The sequence below is a fragment of the Salvelinus sp. IW2-2015 genome, linkage group LG23 (genome assembly GCF_002910315.2).
Source record: "Salvelinus sp. IW2-2015 linkage group LG23, ASM291031v2, whole genome shotgun sequence".
Taxonomy (NCBI): Eukaryota; Metazoa; Chordata; class Actinopteri; order Salmoniformes; family Salmonidae; genus Salvelinus; species Salvelinus sp. IW2-2015.
Window position 1 is genome coordinate 32,515,769 of NC_036863.1, and position 21,655 is coordinate 32,537,423.

Below are 21,655 nucleotides of genomic sequence, written 5' to 3' on the forward strand. Positions count from 1 at the left end.
GCTGCACAGTATTGTCTTTTATCAATGGCGGTTATGATATCGTTTAGGACCTTGAGCGTGGCTGAGGTGCACCCATGACCAGCTAGGAAACCAGATTGCATAGCGGAGAAGGTACGGTGGGATTCAAAATGGTCGGTGATCTGTTTGTTAACTTGGCTTTCGAAGACCTTGTAAAGGCAGGGTAGGATAGATATAGATTTGTAACAGTTTGGGTCTAGAGTGTCTCCCCCTTTGAAGAGGGGGATGACCACGGCAGCTTTCCAATCTTTGGGGATCTCAGACAATACGAAAGAGAGGTTGAACAGGCTAGTAATAGGGGTTGCAACAATTGCAGCGAATCATTTTAGAAAGAGAGGGTCCAGATTGTCTAGCCCAGCTGATTTGTAGGGGTCCAGATTTTGCAGCTCTTTCAGAACATCAGCTATCTGAATTTGGGTGAAGGATAAATGGGGAGGCTTGGGCAAGTTGCTGTGGGGGGTGCAGAGCTGTTTACCGGGGTAGGGGTAGCCAGGTGGAAAGCATGGCCAGCCATAGAAAAATGCTTATTGAAATTCGATTATCGTAGATTTATCAGTGGCGACAGTGTTTCCTAGCCTCAGTGCAGTGGGAAGCTGTGAGGGCAGTCAGGTCTGGAGTGAACCAAGGGCTATATCTGTTCTTTATTTTTTATTAATGGGCCATGCTTATTTAAGATGGTGAGGAAAGCACTTTAAAAAAATAACCAGCTATCCTCTGCTGACGGAATGAGGTCAATATCCTTCCAGGACTCGCGAGCCAGGTCAATTAGAAAGGCCTGCTCGCTGAAGTGTTTTAGGGAGCGTTTGACAGTGATGAGGGGTGGTCGATTGACAACGGACCCATTACGGACGCAGGCAATGAGGCAGTGATCACAGATCCTGGTTGACGACAGCATTTAAAAAAACATTTTTTTAGAGGGCAGGTTGGTCAGGATGATATCTATGAGGGTGCCTGTGTTTACAGATTTAGGGTTGTACCTGGTAGGGTCCATGATAATTTGTGTGAGATTGAGGCCATCTAGCTTAGAATGTAGGACAGCAGGGGTGTTAAGCACATCCCAGTTTAAGTCACCTAACAGTACAAACTCTGAAGATAAATGGGGGGCGATTAATTCACATATGGTGTCCAGCGCACAGCTGTGGGCTGAGGGGGGTCTATAACAAGCGGCAACAGTGAGAGACTTATTTCTGGAAAGGTGGATTTTTTAAAGTAGAAGCACGAATTGTTTGGGCACAGACATGGATAGCATGACAGAACTCTGCAGGCTGTCTCTGCAGTAGATTGCAACTCCACCCCCTTTGGCAGTTCTATCGTGGCAGAAAATGTTGTAGTTGGGGATGGAAATTTCAGAATTTTTGGTGGCCTTCCTAAGCTAGGATTCAGACACGGCTAGGACATCAGGGTTGGCGGAGTGTGCTAAAGCAGTGAAAAAAAAAAACTTAGGGAGGAGGCTTCTGGTGTTAACATGCATGAAACCAAGGCTTTTACGGTTACAGAAGTCAACAAATGATAGCCCCCAGTTCCACTCCTATTCCCCAGGTGCTACAGGGCCTGTGTTAACCTCTTCATCACCAGAGGAACAGAGAAGGAGTAGCATAAGGGTACGGCTAAAGGCTATAAAGACTAGTCGTCTAGTACGTTGGGGACAGAGAATAAGAGGAGCAGGTTTCTGGGCGTGGTAGAATAGATTCAAGGCATAATGTACAGACAAGGGTATGGTAGGAGGTGAGTACAGTGGAGGTACACCTATGTGTTGGGTGACGATGAGAGATGTTTCGTCTCTGGAGGCATCAGTTAACCTAGGTGAGGTCTCTGCATGCGTGTGGGGTGGGATGAAATAGCTATCTAAGGCATTTTGAGCGGGACTGAGGGCTCTACAGTGAAGTAAAACAATAAAAACTAGCCAAGACAGCAGTAGACAAGGCATATTGACATTAGAGAGAGGCATAAAGCAATCACAGGTGTTGATCAGGAGAGCTAAGACAACAACGGGTAAATGGTGATGAATGGGCAGAGCGGGTCAGTTAGTTACATACAGGACCTGAGTTTGAGGCTGGGGCCGACAGGTAAACAAAAAGAGGTACCGTGTTATTGAAACAGTCCAGGGGCCATCAGCTGCGTAGCCGAGTGATAATAGGTTCAAAAGAGCAGCAATAGGTGAGTCAGGGTGCTGTTCGGTCACTACTATGCTAGGCGAGCAGGGGACACAGCGTTCAGAAAAGCTAGCGGGTCGGGGCTAGTAGATGGTTCTTTGTGATATTGTAACAGAATAGCCTGTTGAGACCACATCAGTCGATCACGTCTTGGGGGAAAGAGGAGCGATTACGAGGAAACCAAGTCTAGATTTAACTCTAGCCTGCAGCTTCGATATGTGCTGAGAGAAGGACAGTGTACCGTCTAGCCATACTCCCAAATACTTGTATGAGGAGATAAATGAATGTACTGTAGCAAACGCTGTAGTCTCATCGATGTCAGAGAGATTCTCCAATCCTACACTGTGTGGATAGGAAATACATTTTGAAACAAACACTAATCTTATATTTTTAAATACAGCATTTCTCAAAAATCATGTGAAAAGTTTGAATCTGTGAAATCATGTGTGAGTTTGTGTGTGTGTGTGGGGGGGGGGGGGTTAATGGATGTGTTTGAAATGTACTGTAATGACTTCCTCCTCACACCAGACCAAGCCTACCAGCTACAGACAAAGATGCCCTAGTGACACATGACCTGACCTCAGCCTCCAGAGCCAATCAATACCCTGACAGAGGCCACCTCTGAGCCCAGCAGTCTGAAAGATGGAACCCTCAAACGCTCAATCCAACATGGCAATGACAAGTAACACTCTTCCAGGGCATGTTTCCCTGTGTTATCTATGATTGAGCAACGTCTACTTTCTGTCAGTTCAACGTCAACACCAGCAATCAAAATGCTAAATCCAGCCTGTCTAAGTGCTGTGAGAGTCAGTGGGGGTCCCTTCATGGTTCATGTGCCAATTAAAGCCTCCGAGATAAGCTGTGTGTTAGCGCAAATTTCTCCGCTCTCCATAGAACTCTGGCTGGTTCAATGAGTTCCATCCTCCTCGGTAGGGACTAAAAAACACAGCACCAACAAAGTAACAATTTACCAAAACTGTACACCATAAACAAACAGGAAAATATGGAATTGACAAACAGGGCCACAGTAACAGAATGTCAGGGGCTAAATGAACAGATAGCAGATAAGTCACATGATATAAACACATCTAGAAGGGCACATCACAGCACATTTGCTAAAGACAACACACCCCAGTTAAGGATACTGTGGACTAAGTATATATTATGTGATGTTAGCATCACACAAAGGCATCCTTCAAACTATCCGGGTTGAGCTTGACTTCTACTGGCATCACAATAAAAAGCAAGATGGGTTGTTCTGTATTGAAGCTGAAAGCTAATGCCAGGGGAAACGCATGGTTGCGTCTCTCTTCTTCTGCTTGACTAGCTTACCTTATGTATTCATTAACCCAGAAACAGTCTTAGCATCAGCGTACACAAGGCACACACATGAACAGGCACAAACAAGCAAGCACACAGACAAGTACACACACTACACAAATACGCATGTTCTTTGTGGACTCTTTTATAGACCAAGCTCGTATAAAGACCCAACTCATATACATAATGTTATGCAAACACATTCATGCAGAATATTTTACATTACATATATTAACATGTGCATACATTAAATACAGTTCATAGTAAGTATGTATGGTCTCTGCAGACCCAAGGCCAACAATAACATTTCAGACAGGGCCCATCAACAGAGATAAATCCCTTCTGCTCAGTGCTATACAATTCTCTCTCTCCAAGCATTAGGAATAATGCGTTATACACAAATCTAATACCTCAGACAATGCTGTACATTTATTTTGAAAATGTTCTCTCACGAGATCTACAAGCCAGAATGTTGAATAAATGTAATTTGAACTACCGGTTGTCTACCGGTTTTCTGTGCTGTTGGTCCTTATGAATCTACAAATTTGAGAAAAAATATCCACAGGATTATTAAACTGACTTTTCAAAACACTGGTACTGCCATTGAGATTTCTATCACCTGACATGTGCAAAACCATGTAAACACCTGCAAGACTTCCAATAGTATACACTTACGTCTTGTGCATGTGCCTCAAACAAATAGAGAGAGACACACTTGGAGACCTGCATTTTGAAGCTGGTTTAATAATACTTTCCTGTTGATATTTTTGCTAAAATGTTCAACGGCAGAAGAACAAAATAAAGCAGACAACAGGTAGAGTAAATTAAAATGACGTTTATTCAACATTTTGACTTGTAAAGGGACTGTATACCAGAGACGAGTAAGGAGACTTCCACACTCGGATTCAAAAGAGGCCAACACAAACCTTCCATTTGCACTGTCCTACCTGGTGTTATGAGGATTCTGTTGGACTTCCCTACACCAGAAACACATCTCAGAGTCTACAAACTGCCTTCCCTGCTGGTTGGCTGGTCCTCTGCCAGACTGGTCCCCAGCACCCCACGGACCCCCCAGGGTGTGGCTGTGGCTCACACGGACACTGTGGCATGGAGAGGCGTGCCCGAGCTAGAGGAGACAAGCAGGGACACATGACAGTATAGTCAGATGGCCATTAAAAATACAGATAACAAATATAGACACATATGAGTGAATCTTAAAGTGATTTCTTCCTGCAAACCATATACTGCATCTGTTCAGACCTTTATGAATGGTTGTGATACTGTTATGGGATTTTTATGAATAATGACTAAATGATGTATACATTTAACTAGAAATATAACTAACAGAATTATATTTCTGTCTGATGAAGAATGTTTGTCCATAAAAAAGAGGGACTGTTAGTAGGCAAGGAACTGTGGCAGACAACTTGTGACCACTGTGGAACTGATAACAGGGAAGGAAGTCTCCCCAACCAGGGAGGGGAGAAACCTTGGGCTTGTAGTAGATTGTACAACAGGTGGCAGGCAATATATGAGAAGGACTTGTAAACTATATTATCATTGTATTAGAGGGACATTTATGACGAAATGAGAGGTATATAAACCAAAGTACATGTAATGATTGGCAGAACGTTCCCGTAAATTAACATTTGACTTTTGTAGACTGGGCCTCTGTCTGTTTTTATTTCTATCAGTATCCTACAAATCCTGATAAAGCAGACTGAGTAATTTAATTGGTTAAAGAATGAGAACTTAATTCTCCTAACAGATACCCACTAAGCCACTGTACACACTGCAGTAAGATTTGTTATTATTTTATTTAACTATCAAGTCAGTTAAGAACAAATTCTTATTTACATGACGGCCTACCCTGGGCAAACCCTAACCTGGACGACGCTGGTCCAATTGTGCGCCGCCCAATCACGGCCGGTTATGATACAGCCTGGAATCAAACCAGGGTCTGTAGTGACTCCTCCAGCACTGAGATGCAGTGCCTTAGACCCCTGCACCACTCAGGAGTCCTGAAAGATGTGCCACTGCAAATAAGGAAACCATTCTATGAGACTTGGCATTACTGCAAACTGGGTAAGGGGGGATACCTAGTCAGTTGTACAACTGAATGCCTTCAAATGTGTCTTCCGTATTTAACCCAACCCCTCCGAATCAGAGGTGCGGGGGGCTACCTTAATCGACATCCACTGCTTTGGCGCCTGGGGAACAGTGGGTTAACTGCCTTGCTCAGGGACAGAATGACCCTGTCAGGGTCGGAGATTCGATCCAGCAACCTTTCAGTTACTGACCCAACGCTCTAACCACTAGGCTACCTGCCACCGGGTGTCATGCTCTCCAGCACTACTACCATAAGGCATGGATTATGGTAGTAGTGCTGTTTGTGAGAGGATTACCCTCACAATATTAAAAACATAATTTTGATAACAATTGAGAACCTTGCCTATGGTTGCAAAATGAGTGATGTTTCCAAAGGAACATGGGGATTGGCCAGTGCGGGAAGAGCTCTGTTGCCTGACAAGAAGCAAGTTTGTCTCACACTGTCTGCTCTTTGATACGTGACCTGATACAAGCCTTTTAGATGCTATTTACGGCTTAGGACCAGAACTTTTGAATGAGAAAAATGCCCTTAATTAAGAATGAACATAAAAATAAAACTTGTTGGCACTTACAAGTGCAACCTAAGGAATTACATGACAGAAAAAAGTGTTGGCATGTATGCATATATGAATTTCTGCTGCTGTGATGAGCACACAACTCATTACATCAAATTCCCTGAGTGAGATCTGATCTTCTCTGATTGAAAGGGTTTTTTCAACAGTTTCCACAATGGTGGTGGTCCACGCACAAACCCACACCAAGGATCACCAAACCTCTATGTGGCTCCTGTGAGAGAACGTCCAGTCCACTCACTGCCACCCGTCCTACTGCATCACCCACAGTGCCAAAATGGAGGAGCGAGATTGAAAAGCAAATGAAAGAAAGAAGCCAGCAGCAACGGAACCGACGAGGTATTTCACATTGACGCATCTTCACTGCACTCAAGTAGACTTCCAGACGGCAACACAAGCACAGTGACCTCCGGCACCTTAGAGAGCAGGCTGGGAGAGGAGGGGTGAGGGTGGCTGAATCACTCGGACTTGCAGTGCATAGGTCCTCTATGTGGAAGGACTCACATGTGATGTGCATAAACCAATATTACATCTCTGTGGTGAGATGTCAAGTGGTGCTGGTGCCTTATAGGTAATAGGTAATGGGAAATACCGGGTTTATCTTCATGGTGTATGAAAGCTATTCACAGTTTAATCCTTCTTATGGCATAGTAGTACCCTTAGGTTATATGTCTGTACAATAATTTGTTTCATTATGTGCTTTTAAAATACAAATTGAGTGGTCACTTAGTGGTCAAACATTGACTACCAGTATTTGAAGATCAGGGTGGGATGAAATCTCTAAACTATGAAATGCCACCACCTGGTGCCTGGATAGCAATTTACAGTAGCTCTGACAGGAAGAGCTGTCCACCACACCATGTCAGATGGCTACAAAGCATATTCCAAATGTGTTAAACTATATTTTATAATTGGTATGCTTTTTACACAGACAGTATTTGTATCTTGATTAAATTGTTTCCCATGTCAGTTGAATGCCGGCTAGAATGATGCATGATACAGAATTATGTATTGTAAAATCCAACCAACCACAATGTGATACATGCATAAACCGTATATGGATACATGTCTCAGCAGGTCTCAATGGTGTGTGTGACTGGACCACTTAGGGCAGTTCAGATTTGCTTGAATAAAATATAATCTCTCTACGCTTCTGATTTATATAATATTTCCAGTTGTTCAACCTGCATGAATGTATATATTGACAATACCTTCGCAATGTTGCTGGGGGAACCACCAACATTTTTTAAATACTTCTTAGATATACAGCTGACGAATACAGAGACCTCGAATAGCTTCCGTTTGTCAGTGGCGTTGATTGGACAGTTCAATAGTCTGCTCTCCCACTTACCCAGTGAGCGGTGCGCACTGGTAGACGAGCTCGGATATTATATTACACTTCAATGGAGGAACAGCCCAAAGATCGGGCACAAGAGAGACGATATCACCACCATGGAGAAGAAAGAAACCCCATTCAATACAAAACATCTCTAAAAAATGATCAGATCTACTTCCAGTACCAGCATCAGGAAACGCAGACGAAGAAAACAGGTTGGGCCATCCGGAAAAGTTAGCAAGCTAGCTAATGTCAATGACTTAGCTAGCCAGTTTATTACTTACGTCGATGTAGCTTGCGTGACTCATAGCAGAGTGGTTGCAAGCTGTCAAAAAAAACATATTTAGCTCATTAGTTAGCTGGGTCAAGCGCTGCATATTGCTGGATGGGATCGTTAAACGTCGCGTGACAGCTGATGGTTTGACAGATGCGGATTGACCTTGTGCGCCGGTTTCCCCACCCATTTCTACATTTATGCTACTCCCTGACAAAATTCACCTGTGTTACTAATTAGTCATTTTGTAGTTCAATTATTTTGTCACGTGCATACATTGACTCTGTCAAAAAACTCATGCAAATTTGGTCGGAATTCCGTGAAATATTTTGCTAACAAAAACAAGCCGGCTCCACTGGAATGTTCTGAGTTGCCATTTCCCGTCGGCCATGTTAGAAAATGCGAGATAGAAAGCTAACGAGCTAGCTAGTTAATCCTAGCAACGAGAGTGAGATTTGTCCATAAAACAAGTTTCAATTTTATTTTGTTTACTACCACCTGGCTGCAGACAGGTCTGCAAAAGCAAGATGGCTAACTAACTAACTTTTGAGACTTTTCGGGGATTAAGTAGCTGGTTCGTGCCAGACATTTTACACTTACAAGCAGGTTCGGCTGGGTCGGGCCTGTTGCGTTTATTTAACCATGATGAAGCCACGCAAACATGTTAGCCTGGGTAGGTGATTTGACGACATAGCATTTTCTTGCTAGCAAGCAGGCTGATTCATGGGATTTTTGTTTTAATTAACAATTCAGAACCAATTTCTGCTTGTTTTAGCTAACTAAGTACGTAACTTGAAATGTAATTGTAGCCAGTTTCTTTCGATAAGTTCACACTTGATGGCATGCATAAAACAAAATGTTACATTCCTTGGCTTCAGTTCAGACAAGAAAATAGAACACCATTTAACACAATTTTAGTTATTCTGAATATAACATTAAGATGTTATTTGTTAATCCATATTTTATACAGGTATTTTAGGCGAAATGACATAACATTTTAAACTAGATGAAAGATTGTCTTTAGATGCTAGTATGGAACGTATTTTAGTATTAGCTAGCAAAGTCAAGCCTAGTTACATTGTCAACCACCTTCCCCTTATCAAACGTTATAGGACAATGTAATGGTAATTTCTACCTACAGCACACATTTTTCTTCAGTGATTTATGTATGGTATCTAGTCACAAGTAGGCTATGGGACTACTATGTTCAAGGGAATCTGATCTGGCACTGGTGTGTGGTTGTTTGCTGCCAGCTGACCTATTCAGTCTAAATAGTCATGATACAGCATCTTATAAAGGCCTTGCCATGTTTCCTGTAAAAGGAGCTGCGAGCTTGCATTTTTGTAGACAGATTCGGTATGTTAGTCCCTTTTGATATATTTGGAGAGTGAGGTGGTAGGGAATTATGGACTTTGCTTGGACTTTATAGTCTAAAAAAGTATTATTGGCAGTGCAACTAACTTTCTTTTGTTTTCTTTTACAGGCAATGGAAAAATAAACACCGGGGAGGTGGCGGGGGAGAAGATTCTGTCTGCAAAGGATTTTGTTGGTATCCCTCTTCCCACCAACAGCAATGGTAACAGACATTTGATAAATGCTAACGTAAAACAGAAGTCAACACGAAATGTTTTTACCACTCTTTCAAAAGTGGGCAGCAAAGAGGGTCTTGTTCACAAGAAGAATATGGACCGCATAAATGACAAGGCCCTGGATTTCACTAATCACTATGAGGGAAAGTTTTTGGACAAAAAGGAATCTGCTTTGTTTCTGAATGGGGTGGTAAACTCTGCTCATATTACAAATGGTTACTCCAGCAAGACACCCCCTGATAATGATGGCAGTGGCTCAGAAGGTGGATATACTACTCCTAAGAAACGCAAGACCAGACGCAACAGCATCAAGAACACAGAGCATGTGACAAGAGAAAGGGAGAGAGTCATGCAGCAGGGCAATGCCACACAGGAGCCAGAGGTTTCTGGACTTGAACCAACAGAGAAATTGGTGAGCTCGCGAGTTGTCCATAAAGCAGACGCCCAGACAGCAGTCAAGCGGATGGATGCTCCAGAGGTGGCTATGGGTGAACTGCAGAAGAAAAACTCAGACAGTAAGACTGCTGCAGGTGCCTTTGGTAAAAAGTTTGAGAATAGGCCTAAAGCCAAGCTCTCCTCCTCTTCAAAAGAGGACTCTTGGACTTTATTCAAGCCCCCTCCAGTATTTCCTGTGGACAACAGTAGTGCTAAAATAGTGCCCAAGATTAGTTATGCAAGTAAAGTTAAGGAGAACCTCAACAAAGCAGCCCAGGCTGGAGGAGAGGTGCAGCCTCCTCAGGTGCCTGGTAGACTCTCACAGGTCCCCATGTCTGCTATGAAAACCATCATCTCAGCTAGCTTTACTAATGGCCCCGTTTCTGGAGATGGAAATAGTTGCCCGTCTGTTGGTACCTTCTTCACTCCCGCTGCTAGTAGTATTCCGCCAGCCCCCTCTCTCCCATGTGGGGAGAACGTAGCATCCACTTTGGACAATGACTATAACTCTTTAACCAACCCTGCAGCTGTAGATCTGAGAAAGTGTACTCTTTTCATTTACCCCCTAAACCCTTTAAATATGCAACCTGTGCTCCCTAGTGCTCGCCAATTGGACACCCAGGCTGCTCAGACAAATCAGAAAGCCTTMGGGGACATTTTCCAGAATCAGTGGGGGCTGTCTTTCATCAATGAGCCAAACGTGGGGCCAGAAGGAGGAAGCGGGCCGGTGGCTGCCGTGGAGGGCAAGGCTGCAGTGGTAACATTTCAAGGGGAGCAATGCCCTGCTGCCAAGCCAGGCCTTGACTCTAATCTATCAATCCCAGAGCCTTTGCCTCTCACTTTGGCTCAAGACTCAGAGAAAAGGACTAGTGCCCCAGCTTGCCCACCTGCTACAGTGAAGGGTGAGGATGGGGAAAAGGCTCAGCTGTCTAGACAGGACAAGACAAAGGGTGAGACTAAGAGTCCAGGTGCAGTTTTTTTGGCCTCTTGTAAAGACATTAGTGCTGTGCCTGCCCAGGCCCCCCTGACCAACCTGATGTTGGGTCTGTCTAAAGAGCCGCCCCATTCTAAGAGCCTGGACAGAGGTAGCTGGGGGTCGTTTGATCTGAAAGCTGCTGTTACTTATCACACTAAAGGTAACTCCTCTTCCCCTGCTTTATCAATTCTATGAACATATTAGAGGTCGACCGATTTATGATTTTAACACCGATAGCGATTTATTGGAGGACCAAAAAAAGCCGATACCGATTAATCGGCCTAAATATTTTTTATATATATATATATTTGTAATAATGACTATTACAACAATACTGAATGAACACTTTATAATACATGAATAAAATCTATTTAGTCTCAAATAAATAATGAAACATGCTCAATTTGGTTTAAATAATGCAAAAATGCAGTGTTGGAGAAGAAAGTAAAAGTGCAACATGTGCCATGTAAAAAAGGATAAAGTTTAAGTTCCTTGCTCAGAACATGATAACATATGAAGCTGGTGGTTCAATATTCCCAGTTCTTCAATATTCCCAGTTAAGTTTTAGGTTGTAGTTATTATAGGAATTATGACGCGTCGACCATTTCTCTCTCTACCATTTGTATTTCATATACCTTTGACTATTGGATGTTCTAATAGGCACTTTAGTTTTGCCAGCCTATTCTCAGGAGTTGATAGGCTTGAAGTCATAAACAGCGCTGTGTTTCAAGTAGAGGTCAGCCGATTAATCGGAATGGCCGATTATTTAGGGCCGATTTCAAGTTTTCATAACAATCGGAAATCTGTATTTTTGGACCGATTTGGCCAAATTTAAATATATTTTTTAACACCTTTTTATTTAACTAGGCAAGTCAGTTAAGAACACATTCTTATTTTCAATGACGGCCTAGGAACGGTGGGTTTACTGCCTTGTTCAGGGGCAGGACAACAGATCTTTACCTTGTCAGCTCAGGGATTCAATCTTGTAACCTTACGGTTAACTAGTCCAACGCTCTAACCACCTGCCTTATGAGGAGACTGCCTGTTACGCGAATGCAGTAAGAAGCCAAGGTAAGTTGCTAGCTAGCATTAAACTTATCTTATAAAAAACAATCAATCAATCAATCATAATCACTAGTTAACTACACATGGTTGATGATATTACTAGTTTAGCGTGTCCTGCGTTGCATATAATCGATGCGGTGGCATTCGCAAAAAAGGACTGTCGTTGCTCCAATGTGTACCTAACGATAAACATCAATGCCTTTTTTTAAATCAATACACAAGTATATATTTTTAAACCTGCATATTTAGCTGAAAGAAATCCAGGTTAGCAGGCAATATTAACCAGGTGAAATTGTGTCACTTCTCTTGCATTCATTGCATGCGGAGTCAGGGTATATGCAACAGTTTGGGCCGCCTGGCTCATTGCGAACTAATTTGCCAGTATTTGACATAATTATGACACAACATTGAAGGTTGTGCAATGTAACAGGAATATTTAGACTTATGGATGCCACCCGTTAGATAAAATACGTAACGGTTCCGTATTTCACTGAAAGAATAAACGTTTGGTTTTCGAGATGATAGTTTCTGGTTTCGACCATATTAATGACCTAAGGCTCGTATTTCTGTGTGTTATTATGTTATAATTAAGTCTGATTTGATAGAGCAGTCTGACTGAGCGATGGTAGGCACCAGCACGCTCGTAAGCATTCATTCAAACAGCACTTTTGTGCGTTTTGCCAGCAGCTCGTCGCTGGGCTTCAAGCATTGCGCTGTGTATGACTTCAAGCCTATCAACTCCCGAGATTAGGCTGGTGTAACCGATGTGAAATGGCTAGCTAGTTAGCGGGGTGCACGCTAATATCGTTTCAAATGTCACTCGCTCTGAGACTTGGAGTAGTTGTTCCCTTTGCTCTGCATGGGTAACGCTGCTTCGAGGGTGGCTGTTGTCGATGTGTTCCTGGTTCGAGCCCAGGTAGGAGCGAGGAGAGGGACGGAAGCTATACTGTTACACTGGCAATACTAAAGTGCCTATAAGAACATTCAATAGTCAAAGGTATATGAAATACAAATCATATAGAGAGAAATAGTCCTATAATTCCTATAATAACTACAACCTAAAACTTCTTACCTGGGAATATCGAAGACTCATGTTAAAAGGAACCACCTACTTTCATATGTTCTCATGTTCTGAGCAAGGAACTTAAACGTTAGCTTTCTTACATGGCACATATTGCACTTTTACTTTCTTTTCCAATGCTTTGTTTTTGCATTATTTAAACCAAATTGAACATGTTTCATTATTTATTTGAGGCTAAATTGATTATTGATGTATTATATTAAGTTAAAATAAGTGTTCATTCAGTATTGTTGTAATTGTCATTATTACAAATACATTTTTAAAAATCGGCCGATGAATCGGTATCGGCTTTCTTTGGTCCTCCAATAATCGGTATCGGCGTTGAAAAATCATAGTCGGTCGACCTCTAGTCTCAAGCATTGCTAAGAGCTGCTCGCAAAAGCAGTAAAGTTTGAATGAATGCTTACGAGCCTGCTGCCGCCTACCACCGCTCAGTCAGACTGCTCTACCAAATCATAGACTTAATTATAATAAACACAGAAATACGAGCCTTTGGTCATTAATATGGTCAAATCTGGAAACTATAATTTCGAAAACAAAACGTTTATTCTTTCAGTGAAATACGGAACCAAACCGTAATTCTGGCAAATTAGTTCGCAACGAGCCATACGGCCCAAACTGTTGCACATATCCTGACTCCGCGTGCAATGAACGCAAGAGAAGTGACACAATTTCCCTAGTTGATATGGCCTGCTAACATGAATTTCTTTTAACTAAATATGTAGGTTTAAAAAAATACTTCTGTGTATTGATTTTAAGAAGGGCATTGATGTTTATGGTTAGGTACATTCGTGCAACGATTGTGCTTTTTTCGTGAATGCGAGTTTGTTAAATCATCCCCCGTTTGGCGAAGTAGGCTGTGACTCGATGATAAATTAACATGCACCGCATTGATTATATGCAACGCAGGACAAGCTAGGTAACCTAGTAATATCATCAACAATGTGTAGCTAAATAGTGATTATGTGAAGAGTGATAATTTTTTTACAAGATAAGTTTTTAATGCTAGCTAGCAACTTACCTTGGCTCCTTGCTGCACTCGCATAACAGGTGGTCAGCCTGCCACGGAGTTTCTTCGTGGAATGCAATGTAATCGGCCATAATCGGAGTCCAAAAATGCCAGTTACAGATTATGAAAACTTGAAATCGGCCCCATTTAATCTAATATGTATTACACATTAGTAGCGTTAACCTACTATTTCACTTGCACCAAAAGCTTTAAATCCATTAGCTTCACATTAAAGACAATGTGTCTAATAATAAAATTGTCTTATGCATCTGGAGATGATAATCTGTTTTTTTTTTCTCTACAGAAATGGAATATGTTTTCAATTTGCAAAAACAAGGTAAAGTAAAAGGTCTCTTTTCTGTGTAGTGTATTTTTAAAGATGTGAAGTTGGGTTTTCTATTTGATGTTCAAAGGTATACAGCTGAAGTTTGAATAACATGCATTATGCGTTAACTAAGTTCCCCAGGGCCTACACACTCAATTTCTGTCCTTCTCCCCCCCAGATCCAAAAAGAGTAGTCTGTTATGACAAGACCAAGGATGGACCTGATCAGTGAGGTAGTGCATGTCAACAATTACATGTACCTTCTCCCTACCTGGGTGCTGCAGATGTCTTCTTTGGCGGTTATGATCCCTTTGGAAAACAAAATTAAGTCAACTGTGATATTGGGACAGAAAGATGTGTGTCCTGTGACATACATTTATTGGAATACAGAATGGGATAATGGGATTCGTTTTTGGGGGGTGCGTCAGAGAAGAGGAAGATGACAAGGGAAGGTGTAATATGAGGAAATATTAATCCAATTATTGGCATTAAGTTGAGCGCGGGAGCTTTGGCTGACGCTCTGGACTACACAAAGACTCAAACACTTGAAAGAAATTTTGGGTGCCTCTCCCATGTGAATGGACACTTGTGACACTTTCTGCTGTAATAGATGTTGGTCTCATAGCTCCTTCCTCTGGGTGTTGGGGACATAAGACTGAGGAAGGTGCAAACTGTACCTCCCGAGCCTTTATCCTCTTGCCCATTGAACTGTGGTGACTGTATGACAGTAGGATGCCTCAATCGTTTTATTTCCTCATGCATTCAAATTAGTCCAATATATGTACATTTGTGTATGTGTTATGATTTATGCATACACATCAGTATATGTGCACATTTGAATACATTTTAAAAGAAAATTAACTCAATTCTAAGAACGCCTTGAAATTTACAAAATGTGAAGATTATGAGAAGGCTGGTAGTATTGATAGTCCTGTTAGGCTGCAGGTTAAATGAGAAATATATATGTTGAGGGAACGCATTTGTCTTAATTACTTTAGTGAAATAACTATGCCCAGCAAAGACCTGACTGCTTGGTATCAGTTTTGACAACTATTTTACTCTGTTTTGTATGGTTTAGCGATTTCAGATGTGATCTACAGTAGCAACAAACTCCCAGAGCACAGATAGAGACGTGTCAAATCAGAATGAAACTAAAGCCATGTCATAATCTCGTGGTTCGGTTGTCAGTTTTTGGTAGCCGTGCTAATCAGTAAAAAAGTTTTGGCATTAATTGTCTATATCTGAGTTTAGCTTTATTTGTACTTTTATTTCTTAACACTTGCTGTTTTCAGTCTACAAATTTCATTAATTTCAGATTACGATTAATGTAGGCTGTTCCTTAATTTTAGTTGTAGGTTCTCTTGAGCTTTTCACTTGATTGTGGGAGTTTTCGGGAAGATTCGGGAAGATTCAGAAGTGACATTGTGGAGCAAGGGCTATCTATGTAAGTGATATTTCACAAAAAAAAAAAAAAAAAAATGTTTGGTGTATTTCATCAGTAAGGAGGTTCAAAATGTCTAATTCATTAGGCCTGTCTAAGCTATATTTGCTGACACCATGTGGAGAAATGGCAAATTTCCTATTTTCTTTCTCAAGCAATTTGCTTTTGATTTGCTGACCAACCTGTTCAGCATATGATACTATTTGCCCTTTCAGCATTTGGTCTTTAATCTCTCTCTTATGACAATGTATTTCTTGCATGTGTGGATGAGATGTGAGAAGTCGCAGTATAATATAACCAAGCAAATTTTAGACAGAAAACAATCGCAATAGTAATCATTTCATGTCCCAGACCAGCCGCTCTTTGTTATACTGTGCATAGAGATTTGGTGGTGATGACGTTTCATAATACCGTATCATCGAGGTAGTCTTTGATCAAAGTGACTGTGTCAAGAGGCCTAAACATGTCAAGGCAGGCCAAATTTGGCAATACAATGAGTGGCCAACCACGATGTCATTGGTACTACCATCTCCCTCTGTTGGGTTTTTGGTTTTGCGCTAAGGAAGGACATTAGTTTCTTTTCTCTAGCATAAATTATTTGGTTGTGTGGATTAATAGCACTTTATTTAACATAGTTTTTTTTAAATCTTTCAATTACTACAGATATACAGTACCAGTCAAGTTTGGACACACCTACTTGTTCAAGGGTTTTTCTTTATTTTTACTATTTTCTGCATTGTAGAATAACAATGAAGACCTCCAAAACTATGAAATAACCAAAAAAGTGTTAAACAAAGTAGCCACTCTTTGCCTTGACTGCTTTGTACACTCTTGGCATTCTGTCAACCAGCTTCACCTGGAATGCTTTTCGAACAGTCTTGAATGAGTTCCCACATATGCTGAGCACTTGTTGGCTGCTTTTCCTTCACTCTGCGGTCCAACTCATCACAAACCATCTCAATTGGCTTGAGGTTGGGTGATTGTGGAGGCCAGCACTCCATCACTCTCCTTCTTGATCAAATAGCCATTACACAGCCTGGAGGTGTATTGGGTCATTGTCTTGTTGAAAAACAAATGATAGTCCCCCAGATGGGATGGCATATCGCTGCTGTGGTAGCCATGCTGGTAAAGTGTGCCTTGAATTATAAATAAATCACTGACAGCGTCACCAGTAGAGCACCATCACACCTCCATGCTTCACGGTGGGAATCACACATGCGGAGATCATCCGTTCACCTACTCTGCATCTCACAAAGACACAGCGGTTAGAACCAGAAATCTTAAATTTAGACTCCTCAGACCAAAGGACAGATTTCCACCAGTCTAATGTCCATTGCTTGTGTTTCCTGGCCCAAGTAAGTCTCTTATTATTGGTGTCCTTTAGTAGTAGTGGTTTGTTTGCAGCAATTAGACCATGAAGGCCTGATTCTCCTCTGAACAGTTGATGCGGAGATGATTCTGTTACTTGAACTTTGACGCATTTATTTGGGCTGCAATCTAATGAACTTATCCTTTGCAGCAGAGGTAACTCAGGGTCTTTCTTTCCTGTGGCGGTACTCATGAGAGCCAGTTTCTTCATCAGCGCTTGATGGTTTTTGCGACTGCACTTGAAACTTTCAAAGTTCTTTACATTTTCCGAATTGACTGACCTTCATGTCTTAAAGTAATGAGCTGTTCTTGCCTTAATATGGACTTAGCACTGTTTGGTAAAAMACCATATTCTGTATACCACCCCTACCTTGTCACAACACAACTGATTGACTCAAACACATTAAGAAGGAAAGAAATTCCACAAATTAACTTAAGGCACACCTGTTAATTGAAATGCATTCCAGATGACTACCTCATGAAGCTGGTTGAGAGAATGCCAAGAGTGTGCAAAGCTGTCAAGGCAAAGGGTGGCTACTTTGAAGAATCTAAACTATTGATTTAACCCTTTTTTGGTTACTACATGATTCCATGTGCTATTTCATAGTTTTGATGTCTTCACTATTATTCTACAATGTAGAAAATAGTGAAAATAAAAAACCCATGAATGAGTAGGTGTGTTCAAACATTTGACTGGTACTGTGTATATATTTATATAATGGCATACTAACTTCTTTTAAGAATGGCTTTGGTTGGGCTGTTCTTTTTAAGAAAAATAAATGAATAAATACAAAATGTCACTCAGGTAGCATTGGTAAAGCCATGACAAAGTTGGAACAATTTTGTTTTCTGCCAAATGGTTCAGAACAAGATCCTCATATTGTGCTCAAATTTGAATTGCTCAAATATTGAATTGGAGTCATATTTAATACTAAACTACAGAGCTGTGATAAAATACCAAAATATTTAGCTTACAGAAAACACTGACATTGCTTGCAAGCAGCTGTCATACATGTTATGTAGGCTTCAAACCTTTTAAGTTCTCTGTTTAGGCAATTTCACTTTAAGCACACTGATTTGCACCGTTTTCCACCTGTTATTGGACAGGGGATCTCTTACTGTCCTTGATTCTTTTGTCATTCATGACCTGAAGCACTTCTCTGTGTTCCCAGTCCAGGTTATATGCAATGGCAGGAATCTATGTCTGTGCTTCCTAGTCCAGCCCTCTCTTGGGTTTTCTGGTCACGTCATGGCTTGTTCTTGCAGACTGAGAGGGAACTACAAGAAGGTCACACATACCCCTGCTGTGTACAAAACTGTCTCACACATACACTTAAAGGGCAATTCTGCCACTTTTCAACCTCATTCATCATCTCCGCACCATACCAGTGTCTACATATGAAAAACGCACATTTCTGTGGTTTAGAAGAAAGGTCCTAAAAAATGCTTCTCTGTGACATCACAGGGTAGGTTTTAAAAGTAAGAAACTGATTTTCCAAAACCTGCAACAAGTTTCTAGCCAGAGGGAGGGTATTTTCTTGCTCCCCATGTCATTGTGAATCTCATTGCATTTGAAAAATTGCTGTTATCAGGTAGAACCTTTTAGTAATGCACCATTTTCACATATGTAGACACTGGTATTGTGCTGGAGATAATGACAATTAGGTTGAAAAGTGGTGAGATTGCCCTTTTTTAAGTTACTTCGCTGTGGAATTCAAAGCAAAGGATAGACCTCTGGATGTGGTATTTTACTAAGTGTTATCAGATGGGGAAACTCTTATCGAGCAAAATAATATCTTATTTGGCTAATGCTGGACAATGGCGAAATTGATCTGTTTTATTTTGTCTTGATCGGCAGTGGGAATTGTTTTTGCGATGGACAACCAAGTTTGAATAGTTTGCAATGGTGACATTGACGGCAACATTTTTTTATGTATATCTTTTTAAATTTGTATTACTTGTACTCTGAATGTTCATGCAGTCGATTTATGTTTCTTTACTTGGTTCCCCAAAATATTGGAATAGAAAACACCAGATCATACCACGGAGTAAAAAAACAAAACAAGTTTGTCATTTTCATAACCCTAACCTCTTTTTTAAAATTTTAATTAAATTTTTTTATCCTGAGTGGGAGAACAAGTATGGTTCTTTGTGAAAGCGGGCATGCAATCTCTTTGGCGTCGGTGTGCTCTAACAGTCCTAAGTACATATTATGTTCATTGTTTTGATCCAGACATGTCCCCTTTTATTTGATTCTTAAGAGGGCTCATTGATCTCTAGGGAAATAACACAAAAGTTTTCCCCCTTAGATATTTTAAAGCACTTAAGTAAAATGGGTATTTTTTGTATTTAAGAAAATAATATAGCTATATTACTTTAACGATAGTGTAGTAGGATGTAAACCAAAAACTGGTTCTTAATAGAGGAGTTGGTTTGAGAAATACTCTGCTACAAGAGAGCGCGTTTGTGCTTTGTGCGGTGAAAGAAAATCGAGAAAGTGATTTCTGTCTATTTTCATCCTCCTTAGGACGTGCAATCACCTCAAGGATACTCGCACAGTCCTCCGAGTTCGGAATAGGAGGACTGCTGTTTGATGTGTGTGTAAAAGTGAGCTCTTCCAATTATATGCAAGTTTCCCCTTTTTTTTCAAGACCCTTGTATCATGTTCATGTGCCTGTGTGAAAAGTATGCTTTTACAGTGATTTGGATCTTTTCTTCTTTAAAAAAAATAATAATTTGTGCCATGTTGTTTTGTTTAACAAAAAAATCTACATTTACAATGCTGTTTAACATTTTTTACAGCTTCCTTTGCTGCTTCCTTTCACTGACATGGAAGAAGCTGAAAGCAATGTGCGTTTTTAGATGTTTTGAAGGAAAATTTCACAGCTCAAAATCGAATGATGTGCAAAATCTTTCAGTGAGCTTGCATTTTAATGAAAACTGCTTGGTGGTATATTATAGTCTGTCCGTCGTTAAGTTAGTAGAGCAATTTAGAATTTTACTTTTGAATTGATCTAACGCAAGTAATGTATTAACTTTGTATGTTTAATAAGCTGTTTTTGTTTTATTTTGTGTCACTTTAATTTATTTGTAGATGCACAACTAGAATGGAACTATTTTGCGTCAAAGGAAAATGATGGGGAGAATTAGGCTGTCTCATTTTTTAAATCTTAACAAGTACCTACTTTTTAAAGACCATTTCATTATTGAATCTCAATTCTCATAATTTTATATACAGCCCCAATGTTCAGATCTTTGTGTCTGAGAACAAATGGTAATGGTGGAGATATGAGCAATGAAAGAAATCCAGAGTGTTCCTATAAAGAATTTGTACCTGATGTTCTTCATCACAGGTGTTAAAGGGGAGTGACGTAAAGGGGATTGATATACTGTTTGACAACTCTTATTTCGCGTTCGCRAAAGGTACACTACTCGGATATTCAGCCGCTGTATGGTCCATGCTCTTAGATTGGAAAGATTGATGGTTTAAGCCAGCCTTTGTCTGAGCCAACAGCAGCTGAATGCCACTGTGGGAGTCTGTGTTGGTATGAGTGAGGACAAATCTAAAATAAAACAACAACATGTAAATAGAAATCACAAATACCGAAAGTGCTGCTTCTTCATCCAGTTATCGATTGTCTGTAATGGGAAATGCTGGACTTAAGGTGAAAATGGAGTGAACACGGTCTCCCATGCCTCCTGTAAAAAAAAATTTGTGGGGGGTGGGATGGGGCCATTTTGTTTACTCTCTTTGGCACATGAGAGCTATTTGTAGATGCACATTATGTTAAAGACAAGGGAAAAGTGTTTATTTCTGGGGCTCCACAGTGCTACTGTTCTTTTTGAAAGGTGGTGTGGTCATACTGAGATGTGTGTCTGAAGAAAACAGCTGTGTGTGGTGCCAAGTCCATCTTTGTACTCTGTGCCTGTTGATGGATTATCAATTGGCCCCTAGGAAATTTGTCCCTCAGAATTTGAGGCATTTACAAGTTGACATTTACAAGTTTTAGAGTGTGAAATGGTTTCATTTTCTGAATTTAACAAATGCTTCTTTTTTTTTTGCATGATAATATCCCTCAATTTCCAAACAAATGTAATAAATGAAAGAAATTCAGTGTTCACAATTTCAGTTTCCATTAAAATGTAAAATTTTCTTTAAAAATCCTCACTGGTTTGTTTTTTTGTTCTCCCCTAACATTTTCAATTGAGATCTCATTGCAGGAAAACAAAGGATTTCACAGTAGGTTCGGTACAAGGCGTGGAAAATTAAGTGCACCTCACTCACCTATTGCTGAATTTTCCACGAAAATGGAAGTTTGCTGCAGCACCTAACGTCATGGTACATAGGCTATGTTGGTGAGCATTGATATCATGTTTGATTTCTGGTACCATTCTGCCATTTATATCAGTATTTTGGGATTAACAAATGTTGAAACATTTGCCCTGGTCTGGCAAGTAACAACAAAATGTTGTTTGTAATTCTAAACACAGTTCCTTCTATGCTACAGGTAGAGGACAAAACATGGAAACTGGGAAATGAGGAACAAGTACCCAAAGCAGAGGCTACTTTAGAAAGCAGGGAAAT

General features: G+C 40.7%; 1 protein-coding gene across 2 annotated transcripts; it reads left to right on the plus strand.

Moving 5' to 3' along the window:
* The first annotated feature begins 7,495 nt into the window (after window positions 1–7,495).
* LOC111950766 (nuclear FMR1 interacting protein 2) lies at window positions 7,496–21,234 on the plus strand. Of its 2 annotated transcripts, none has more exons than XM_070434558.1 (4): window positions 7,496–7,723; window positions 9,266–10,942; window positions 14,242–14,274; window positions 14,441–21,234. In XM_070434558.1, the coding sequence occupies exons 1-4, from the start codon at window positions 7,576–7,578 to the stop codon at window positions 14,491–14,493; spliced, it is 1,911 nt and encodes a 636-aa protein (XP_070290659.1). In that variant the 5' UTR covers window positions 7,496–7,575; the 3' UTR covers window positions 14,494–21,234. The 2 variants fall into 2 exon arrangements, with proteins under 2 accessions (XP_070290659.1, XP_023824404.1); XM_023968636.2 differs by lacking the exon at window positions 7,496–7,723 and adding an exon at window positions 7,870–8,455.
* The last annotated feature ends 421 nt before the right edge of the window (window positions 21,235–21,655 follow it).